General features: G+C 39.0%; 1 protein-coding gene across 1 annotated transcript in view; it reads right to left on the bottom strand.

Moving 5' to 3' along the window:
- The window catches only part of MYOM1 (myomesin 1), a 124,683-nt gene extending 113,363 nt beyond the window's left edge, over window positions 1-11,320 (bottom strand). Inside the window, exon 1 of the mRNA XM_012725755.1 lies at window positions 11,264-11,320. Coding sequence (XP_012581209.1) covers window positions 11,264-11,307 — 44 coding nt within the window. The 5' untranslated portion in view covers window positions 11,308-11,320. The remainder of the gene's footprint in view (window positions 1-11,263) is intronic.
- Window positions 11,321-11,573: the final 253 nt, after the last annotated feature.

Raw genomic sequence — 11,573 nt, 5'->3', positions numbered from 1 at the left:
TATATATATAGGAGGGTCCTCCTTGGTAGCATAGGTGTTAAGTCTCAGAGCTATAGCCAGGTTGCTGACCCACATGGTGCAAGACCTCTCCTGTCTTGCCTGCTGCTCTCCTTAGCAGTGTATTTCAGTAGATCTACCTGTTATGCTCCCAACTCTATCTCCAGTGAATCCTCTCACGCCCAGTTCTTCTACACACACACCTTATTAAAAAAAAAAAAAACTAATGGAGATAAAGCACTTAGCCCAGTGATTGCTACATAGTACTCAGAAATCTTAATATTGTTACTGGTAGTAATAACTGAAATGCTGATTGTTCAGATCATATACATTGAATAGGGTGGTATTCTTATATATTGTCCTTCTGTTCTGAGTAATGATACATCAATTGAATACAGATCACTGTGTCTATCAAACTATTGAACAGACTCAATACCATTATCCTACATTATAATTGTTTTCTTGATGATAACTACAATAAACAGTGTTGAGGATCTACCAAGCACCAGACAAAAGTAGTCTATCTGCAAGGTTCTCATTTAATTCTCAAAAACCCTGTAAATTAGTTATGACCAGCTTTGCTATACAGCCAAGGAAATAAAGGCTTCCAGAGGTAAACTCACTGCCAAAAATCAGTTTGTAAATAATAGAAAAGCAATTCATTCAGAGATATTTGGATTCTAAAGTGTATGTACTTTTTGTCTTGTATGTTTTATTGTCCAATGATACTATGTTTATAAGACACTAAATATTTTAAAGTGGTTTTGAAACAATATATAAGTCTCCATTCATAACTCAGTATCAGATTCTAATATGTACAAGACTGCACTCCATTTAGTCCTGATGCAGTTTCCTTATACAATTCAAATTGATTTGTCTTCATCTACATACCCCTTCTTTTACTATTTACATGGATGCTTTTAAAAATTAGTACCAAAGAACAGTTTTAATTATATTTCTTAGGTGACAGAAACCTAGTTATTAGACCAAGATGTCCTAGCTACAAGTATCAATGTATTAAAACATTTAACTGGACTTTGATCCCCCTTAAGAATGCAAAATAGGGGCTTTCCCTGGTGGTCCAACGGGTTAAAGCATTGCATTAGGAAGCTCTCAGAAGCCACTGCAGCCAGAGTTTGATCCCCAGCCAGGGAGCAGACCCACATGGTGTGGCAGACCTCTTCTGACCCGCCCGCTTCTCCCCTCAGCAGTGTTCTTCATCAATCTGCCTGTTCTGCTCCCCACTCTGTCTCTGGTGAATCCTCTCACCCACCACACCTCTGGCCTGTATCCCTGTTCTGTAAACATAAATCTTTTTAAAAAATGCAAAATAAGTCCAAACACACTTGTGGAAAAAGTAAAATACTGTTATTTATCATTAATCCACAGGATTCCAGTGAAAACCAAATAGCTTATCCAAATAAATATACAGTAAGATTTGATGAAAGGAATATGAGGTAGCCCCAAACAAGCTCATTTCAAAGTGACTTTTCTGCTGTTAACACTGAGTTCACTGACTATACGTAGCAATACTGTATTCTTTCTGTACTTGAAAGTCCTAAGGGTTGGAGATCTCAAGTACTTCCCCCACACTAAAAGTAATGACAAATTAAAAAACTGTAATATAAAAGCATGGAATACCAGAAAATAATTGCTTCCAATTTGCTTTCCAGTTTGTTTTCACAAACTAAGCACATATCAAAATATTATGCTGCATTCCTTAAATTATGTAATTTTTGTTTCTTGATTTACTTGAGGAAATCTTTTAAATTGCTTAATTTAAAAAATGCTGTATTTATGACATTTAGCCACTAGGTCTTTTGTGACTCAGACAAATTTTAAGTGACTTTGAAAAATCAATTCTCTTCTCATACCATTATCTCATCTACAAAATAAGGAGGTTGAATCAGTTGATTTCTGAGGTGCTTTCTATCTACAATAGCCTGTCCTATCAATTATCTATCAATTCTTGTATTGCTAATAAGCTAGCAGTAAAATCCTAATGGTACAAATTGTAGCAGAATGAAATAAACCCTCTTTCTCCAAAAAATGCTTTTATCTGTTAGTTTACATCTGAAATGCCTTCTACTGGGTATCATTCAATAACTTCAATAATATAGGAAGATGCTTCAACATGCTATCAGTTCTTTAAAACTTTGTAAGATGGGTCAGGCTCACCTTGTTATGAGTAGAGCAGTGGGGATGGGTGCTATTGTTTAAAGGCAGGAGACCTAGGACTCTCACAGGAAGCCAAATTTCATGTAGTTATTAAATGAACCCTATCTAAACTAGATGATCTAGATCTAGATCTACCATTAGATCTAGTTCTAGTTTTATCTGTATTTGGATAACTGCAAAATACGGCCATCAGGATCTATCGGTTGTAAGAAGCCAGGCATGTGCTCCTGCCCAAGCTAGGAGCTGGGGAGAACTTCTAGGGTCAACAGACTAGTCCTGGAAAAAGGCAGCTCTGTGGTGATGCCGCACTGACAGAGGTTGGTGGGGCAGGGGCCCAGCTGCTGCTTGGATGCTCGTCTACCACCCAGACTAGGCTCTGGGTCACCAGACCACGGTGGCCTTGGCTCATTGTGAAATGCTGCACTTGCTATAGAAACAGAATTAATTTCTAGCCTTCACCAGTTGCTGGTCTTCCCACCTCTCTCTCTCTCCTTCCCTCAATCCATCTCCCCCACCTCCTTCCCTAAGACCCTTCGCATTGCTTACCCAGATCTCTTCCTTTGTTTGCAGAATACAGGAAAACCCTTTAATTGTTAAGGTACACTTGGCCTTAGGATTATAATTCGTTGCACAGAGGCTGATAAAATATACATTAACTAACATTTGAGGCATTTTATATGAAAGAGTTTAAATGGAACTACTTACTGTAAGATAAAATACATTATGCCTTGTTCTCTCTTGCCTTGGGCAATAATTTTGACTTGGCCTATATATGCAAACAAGATCTACCCTGTGTCTAACCTGGTCTCTCAAACTACCTGTGTGTTAAGAAAATGTTCATGCTGAACCTAGCAGGCCATGCAGCAGCTTGATCACATGCACGGAACTGAGTATTTTCATCACTTCATGACTTCTTGGCTCTTTCTTAGTCTTCTCTACCACATTTGCCCTAGAGTTCTTAAATAAGATTTATAATTTTTATTTAGATTTTGCTGACTACAGATGACATGCCTGGCTCTGTGCACAGTACTGGGAATATAAACAAAAAAAAGTGAGCACTCTTGGGAAGTTTGCTCACTTTCATATAATGGTTTTCCTCCCGAAGCACATAATAAATTGCACAGCACACAGCAAGACACCTAAGAAAACTGCCCTTGGTAAAGCTTCTTCAAACTTGACCTTGTGACTCTTTGGCTTTTCAGGAATAACTCAGTAGCACTGTTGAACCAATGTTTTAGTGCTTTACTGAGTCAGCACCCTTTGAGACCATGCAAGTTGAGATGTTTTGTTAAATGGAGACAAGTTATAGGAAACAAACTACTACCATTATTTCTCCAGGGGAAAGAATTCAGAATCAACAGCTATAACACACAAGTAGCTGGCAAAGCAGATATTTTCCCAAGTCATTTTATTATGTAGAATTAAGTCTTATTGGTAATAGTACAAGAGACCATACAGTCACTTTTTTTTTGGGAAGAACAAAGAAAAGTTCACATTTCAGGTAAATATTTCTGCTCTAAATTGTTAAGTCACTCTTAAAATTTTAGCATGCTTCCCCAAACTATACGGCATAGAGACTGAAAGCTCAGGTTCAAAAGTCATACAGACATCCATGAGATTCCTGCCTTTTCTCTTCCCCACGATATGACCTTGGTCAGGTGACTAACACAACTGTGTGATATTACACAACAGTATGACATCAATTTTGTGAACCCTCGTTAATTACCGCCTCAGGAATTATTAAGAGGTAAAGTGACCAGGGCCCTCCCTGGTGGCACAAGTGGTTAAAGCCCAGCATTACGAAGCTACCTCAAAGCCCCTGCAGCACGAGTTCAATCCCTAACTAGGGAGGTGACCTCTCCTATCTTACCAGCTGCTCCCGTCAGCAGTGTGTTTCATTACACCTGTCTGTTCTATTCCGCACTCTGTCTCTGGTGAATCCTCTCACCCCCTGCACTTCTGGCCTGTATGCATAAATAAATAAATATATATTTTTAAAGATTTATTTATTTGTGTATACAGAACAGGGGTACAGGCAAGAGGCTCAGGGGCGGTGAGAGGCTTCACCAGAGACAGAGTGGGGAGCAGAACAGGCAGATGGACGAAGCACACTGCTAAGGGGAGCAGCGGGCGGGTCAGGAGAGGTCTGCCATGCCATGTGGTCACCTCTGGGGCAGGTGGGAATCGAACTCATGCGGAAGTGGCTTTAGCTTCTCACTGCTGTGCTTTAACCCGCTGTGCCACCAGGGAGGGCCTAAATAAATAAATCTTAAAAAAGAGGTAAGGTGATCAGTCTCTAGATTTGAGAAATTCTAGAGGGAACAGCATTCAGAATTCTCTAGAGAGAGTCGTTTGGATTCCTTGCAACACCTCCATGCGTATTATGTGAGGAGCAGGTGGTGTTCTCCTAGACTTTGAAGATATTGCTCTCACCTTCAACATGTATTGTTGCTAAAGAAAAGTGTACTGCTGTTGCTCCACTATAGGCATTCTATCTTTATCACTGGAAGATTTCACTGTTTTCCTTTTAACCTTGAGGTTTGAACATTCACTGTGGTGTGACTTGTTTAGATTCACTTTAATTTTTCCTGCTTCTTATTCAAAGAGTACTTTCTATTTTTTTAAAGAGTTATTTATTTATGCGTACAGAACTGGGGTACAGGTCAGATGTTCAGGGGTAGTGGTAAAAGCATTCACCAGAGAGAGTTGGGGGCAGAACAGGTGGAGCAATGAAGTACACTGCTAAAGGGAGCAGTGGGCAAGACAGGAGAGGTCTGCTGTGCCTATGGGTCACCCCCTTGGCTGGCAATCAAACTCATGCTGAACTGGCTTCAGTTAGCTTCATAGTGCTGTGCTTTAACCCACTGCGCCACCAGGGAGAGCCTCAGAGAGTACTTTCAACTTGACTCTTTCAATTCTGGAAAGTTCTCAGTCACTCTCTCTTTTAATACTGTTTTCCATTGTTCTGGATTTCCTATTAAATAGTCAGTGTAATATCTCTATAGATCTTCCATGACTTTTCACAGCTTTTTTGTATTTTTTTTTGTATCTTTGCACTATTTTTCTTTTTGTAAATGCCTCAGTACTATCTTCTACTTCATTATCTAGAACTATCCAAAACTGTCTTTTCTTGCCATCACCACATCCCAGCCCCAAATTTTATCTCCCATACTCCTTACTTCAGTGATATGTATAATAATTTGTCAGGACTCCTGGCTCCTTCTTCTCCCTGGCTACCCTCTGTTCATCCTCTGTACTGTTATCAGAGTAAAAAGAACACAATTCTGGGGCCCTTTCTTGCAGTGCAGGTGGTTGAAGCACAGCACTAGGAAGTTGGCTGCAAGCCACTTCAGCACCAGTTTGAGCCTCAGCTGGGAGCTGACCCACATGGCACAGCAGACCTCTCCTGTCTCACCTGTTGCTCCCCTCAGCATTGTACTTCCTCAACCTGCTTCCACTCTGTCTCTGGTGAATCCTCTTACAGCTCCTGCACCTCTGGTCTGTACTCCTGTTCTGTATGCATAAATAAATAAATCTTAAAAAAAATACAATTCTGATCATATCAATTCCATATTTAAGATAGATCATTGGGGCCCTCCCTGGTGGTGCAGCGGGTTAAAGCACAGCTTAAGCCACTTCCGCATGAGTTCGAACCCTGCTTTCCCCAAGGAGAGAGGAGATCCACATGGCGAGGCAGACCTCTCCTGACCTGCCTGCTGCTGACCTCAGCAGTGTACTTCGTCGATCTGCCTGTTCTGCACCCCACTCTGTCTCTGGCGAATCCTCTCACCCTCGCATCTCTGGCCTGTACCCCAGTTCTGTACAAATAAATAAATCTTTTTTTTTTTTAAAAAAAGATAGATCATTGGTATCCCTTTGACCTTCAGAATGGCTGAATAGTTATTCAGTATATGGTTTCTGCTTACATATTTTGGCCTCATATGTCTACCAATTATCCTTACACTCTACCTTCCAGTTCTTCATTCATCCAATATTTATTTTTGTTCATTGAGAACTTGCAATATGGTAATTACTATTCTGGATTTCAATAAACAGCAGGTCAAGAAAACATGTTTTCATGAAACCTTATAATGCAAGAAGCATTATAGCATGCCAGGGTTACCCCTTCAAGTTCAATGGGAAAAATAAAGCAAGGGAAGAGAATGCTGGAGGTGGAAGATGAATGATGAAATTTTAAGCAGAACAATCAGGTAAGATGTTACTCAGCTAGTGATATCTGAGTAAGGACCTGAGAGAATGCAGGAAATATTAGAAGATCAGAAAATCAAAAGAAGTATCAAATGCAAATACTGAAGTAGAGGAATACTTGACTTTTTCTACAGTGATCGGTATGGCTGAACAATTGGGATGTGCAGGTAGTAAGAGATGAAGTCAAAGATGTTCCAGGAATTTGTTCTCTTTAGGTCTTATAGCCCCCTGTAAAGCATTTGGCTTTCACCCTCACTATTAAGTTCTAAAATATTTTGAAGGACTTAACTGATAGGTTTGGGCTATCAGTTGAGGTTTCTAGAACCTGGATATAATTTGATTAAAAGGTTTGGTGATGGCTGTGAAAAAAGAAAATGGTAGCAAAGATGAGGCCAAGGTTTTTGGTCATATCAGTTTGAAGAATAATTGCATTAAAGGGAGACAGTAGGATGTTCAGATTTAGGAGGCAAGGTAAGGACGTTGGTTTTAGAGTACAAAGGTTGAGATGCCTTCACATGGAATGCTAAGTGAATGCTTAGAAACATGAACCTGGAATTTAGGATAGTGTTACTGGCAAGAGATGCAGACTTAGGACTGATCAGTATCTAAGAAGTATTTAAAGTCATAAGAGTGGATCAGCTAGGGTAGACGTGTCAACGAAAAAGACTAGAGAGGCAAACACTAAATTCTGGACCATTCCCAGGAACTGGGAAAATTAGGAGAAACTGGCAAGGGAGTAGTCATAAAGAAGGAGTAGTCATAGGAAGGATGAAAACCAAGAGAGCATGGTTTCCTGGAGTAAGAGAAGAAAATATTTTAAAGGTAAGGGGAAGATCAGCTTGTCAAATCTGTTTAAGGACTGAGAGTTGGCCATCATGACATGGAGGCCATTAGGAGCCTTGATAAACACTGACTCAGTGGAATGGTGGCGGGAGAAGCCTTATCGTAGGGTATTTAAGAGAGAATTGGAGCTAGTGAATATAGTTGACTTTTTTGAGTTTTATAAAGGGGAGCAAAGATATAGGACAAGAGCTGGAGGAAGAAAGTGCATCAAGAATTTGCTACTATAACACATTACCATAAATTTAGTGGTGTAAAACAATACAATTTAAATACCTTATAGTTCTTTAGGTTATAAGTCCAATTTGGGTCTCACTGGGCTAAAATCAAGGTGTCAGTAAGATTGTTCTTTTCTAGAGGCTCTGTGAGAGAATGTTTGCTTGCCTTTTCCAGTTTCTGGTAGTCACCTACATTCCTCAGCTCATGGTCCTTGATTTTCATATTTAAGGCAGCAACACTGAATCACTCTTCCACAATCACATCACGATTCTTCCACAATCACATCTCCTTCTGACTGTCTTATTCTTCACCACCAGCCCCCACTTCTACTTTTTAAGGTCCATGTGATTACACTGAACCCACTTGGCATAATGCAGTATAATCTCCCTATTTTCAGATCTGATTACTAGCAACTTTAATTCCATTGGCAACATTAATTCCCCTTGCCAAGTAACCTGACATATCCTAGGTTGTAGGGATTAGGACCTGGGCATCTTTGTGGAGCCATGATATTGCTGGCTAATTTGGGGGTACATTACAAAGTACTTGTTGATGGGAGTGATCCAGTATAGATAAAGAACTCGAGATCCTGGAGAGGGCAAAATTGTAGAGTGACATGAGTGAGCAAATGGAGGAGCTGGTTTTACATAGGAGAATTTCTATCTATTTAATAGGAGAGGAGAGAGAAAACAATATCTGTTCAGATGCTGGTTGGTGGGTAGATATGGTAGGAGCTTATGGGAGGCATTTTATTTCTCAGGGTGTTACAAGGCCATCTGAGGAGAGCAAGGATGGGGAAAAGGTGTTGGAGGTATGAGAAGACAGAGATATAAAAGTGACATCTGAAGGAGCATGAACATCAGGGTGGCACCCACTGTAGGTGGGTGGTGTGTGGTCATTCAAGTATGAGTTTTTTGCTTATTTCCATCTGAGAAACAGACAAAGCCTTAGTATGTCCATTAACCAGGCCAGAAAAACTGCTTTACAAACTCTAAACTTCAGTAACTTTCCACAAGCAAAGGTCCTTTCTCATTAAGAAATTTATATAGTTTGGGTCCTCCCTGATGGCCCAATGAGTAAAGCACAGCACCATGAAGCTCTCCACACCAAGAGTTCAATCACTGGCCAGGGAGGTGACCCACAGGGCACGGCAGACCTCTCCTGAACCACCCACTGCTCCCCTCAGCAGTGTACTTTGTCAATCTGCCTGTTCTGCTCCCTGCTCTTCCTCTGGTAAAGCCTCTCACCGCCCCTGCACTTCTGGCCTGTACCCCAGTTCTGTGTGCATAGATAAATAAATCTTTAAAAAAAAAAAAAAGAAAGAAATTTACATGGATTATCTCACTTAATCCCCAGAAAGTCTTTTCAGAGGAGGAAGCGAAATGAATAAATGATAATTTGTTTTAGGTATTTGTTTTCTTTGGAGATATTTAATAATAATTCATTCAGTCTATGTAATTTGATCACTACATTCACTCACTAGCAACTGTTGTTTAGTATCAACTATGTTAGACTATATATTTCAAAACAGTAAATGATACTAGGAATCTGGCTATTAAAGTTAGAGATGTTGGGAGACCCACGGGGATTACAACTGAGATGAAAAAAAAAATGTACAAAATGATGTAAAAATAAACTATTAAAAAAAACTTAGAGATATAGTTCATTTAATTTAATTATCAGGATAAAGTAACTATTTTTCAGGTAATTATCTTTTTTTGTGGTTTAGCTTGTTCTTATTATATGTTCCTGGTTCTCATTTATTTTCATTTTTTTAAAGCATTTATGTAACTTATTTCTTGAAATTTACTAGCATAGTAATAATAATTTCCCCAAATACTCTTAATTCAAATCTACATTACTACTTTTATCTCTTTTATCATTCCTAAATTGAAAGATAGTGTATTTTTTTATTTTCTGTTTCCTAAAATGTTTATAATATATACATGCTTTCATACATTTTTTAAAAAATAATTTAATAGTTTATCTTTACATCATCTTGTGCCTTATTCCATCTCAGTTGTAATCCCTGTGGGTTTCCCATCACCAAATCACCTGTGAGCCATCACCATAAGAAAGATAATATTTTTTTTGAAAGATAATATGTTTTTAAAGAAATTCCTTATTTGTATAGAATTTTCTAAGCCTTTTAAATATACTATTTGTGTATTTGGTGCTTTAGGACTAAGTCCCATACAGATTAAACACTTTTACCTCATTTAAAAGAAAGGGCTCCTTCTACCGTTTTCTGGACTAATGTTAACTATTACATCCCACTACATGACAAAGAAGTAGAATCCCATTTATGTTGGCAAAATCAGAATGTAAGTCATAACTCTCAACATTTAAAAGTTTCTTATATGTGGGCCCTCCCTGGTGGCGCAATGGGTTAAAGCACAGCACTAAGAAGCTAAAGCCACTTCAGCATGAGTTCGATCCCCACCCCAGAGGTGACCCACATGATGCCGCAGACCTCTCCTGCCCCGCCCACTGCACCCCTCAGCAATGTAACTTCATTGACCTGCCTGTTCTGCTCCCTACTCTGTCTCTGGTGAATCCTCTCACCACCCCTGCACCTCTGGCCTGTATGCATAAATAAGTAAATATATTTTTAAAGTTTCTTATATTTAATAAAAATTGCAAATGATCCATAGGCAATCACTGACTTAGTTAAAGGTTAATTCTGCCATGCTTTTTTTTGGACCAAAGAAGAGAACACAGTGTAATAGAGTAAAATGGGTCCTGGGTTGGGCTACATACTAGTTTTAGCACTTGAAGAAGGAACCAGTTTCCTAATATTTGCTGGCATCTGTGAGTAATTAATAATTAGTAATTAGCAGTTAGGGATAGTGAATTAAGAAACACTGGCCCTTCTAAGCCTACCTCTGGAAAGCTGAGACATGAGTTATAATCCTGATTGTTTTATTGCATTTTGGGTAATATGCAAATCACTAACGTATTTGACCCTCAGATTTCTAACCTGTAAAATGGAGGTAATAATACCTTAGGGTTGTTGTAAGCACTAAATGATAAAAATGCTTATGTAAAATACCTAACACATTATAGGTAGGTAGTAGCTGAATTCCTTTTTTTCCTTCTCCTTAGGTCAGAGCTGAGGGGGAAAAAGCACAACAGGCAAGCATGATAGAGTCTTTTAGTAACTACAGTGCCCCACAAGAACAGAATTCTATATACTCCGACCTCCCAAAATGTTAGTGCAAGGTTTTCTCAGCCATGGCATGACTGGCATTTTGGGCCGAATAGTGTTATGCTGTTGTGGGGACTGTCCTGTGCATTGTGGGATGTTCTTTAACATCCTTGGGTTATACCTTAGCTCCCCCACTGTGAAAATAAAAAATGTTTCCAGGCATTGCCAAATGTTCTCCCAGAGGAGGGAGGTCACCCTCAGTTGAGAATTTCCACATTAGTGAGTCATAAATTCACAGGTACTAGGTCTGAAGAGACTTTAAAAAGGTTATATAGCATAAAATTGAAAATAGAAATATTAGGAAACATAGGTAGTCAACACTATTTAGTGATACAAATTTCTTACTTTGAGTTTTGGTCCAAAGTTTGAAAGCCTATACTTAACAAAATTTTTCATAAAAATGATCTCATTTAATTAGAATACTCAATAGACAAGCAGACATTAACAAGGAAGACAACGAAGTCAATTTTCTGACACAGTGGAAGCTAAACAACATAAAAAAAAATTGAGGGTCAGATCACCTGAGTGACTTGTTCTAAGACTAAAGAAAGGCTTTGAAGCAGAAGCCAAATTCTCCAAACTTTTAGGGACAAGTGGAAAGAAGATTGGTACCTGAAGACAAAGATTTCCTGTATGGTCCAGATGTACAGAAACATCAGAAAGATAGGCCTTTGGTGGTGAGTGAATCCAGTCACTAAAATTTAATATCAAAACATTAGATAGAAATTTAAGGAACATTTTATTGAGATGTTATTTTTCCACCCCGGCTTGTTAACCTTTGTATAACCATAATTACTTGTTGAATGAATAAATGAATATGGGCCACATAATTCCTGTTCATCTTGCAACTGGAAAGGCCCATCAGGCAACCTGCTCCCCCATCTAGAATCTCCTTTGTCTTAACAGTCCTCTCCCCGGCACT

The sequence above is a fragment of the Condylura cristata genome, unplaced genomic scaffold (assembly GCF_000260355.1).
Source record: "Condylura cristata isolate star-nosed mole 26May11 unplaced genomic scaffold, ConCri1.0 scaffold00016, whole genome shotgun sequence".
Classification (NCBI taxonomy): domain Eukaryota; kingdom Metazoa; phylum Chordata; class Mammalia; order Eulipotyphla; family Talpidae; genus Condylura; species Condylura cristata.
The sequence above is the reverse complement of the archived record's forward strand: the minus strand, read 5'-3'. Positions and strand labels throughout refer to the sequence as shown.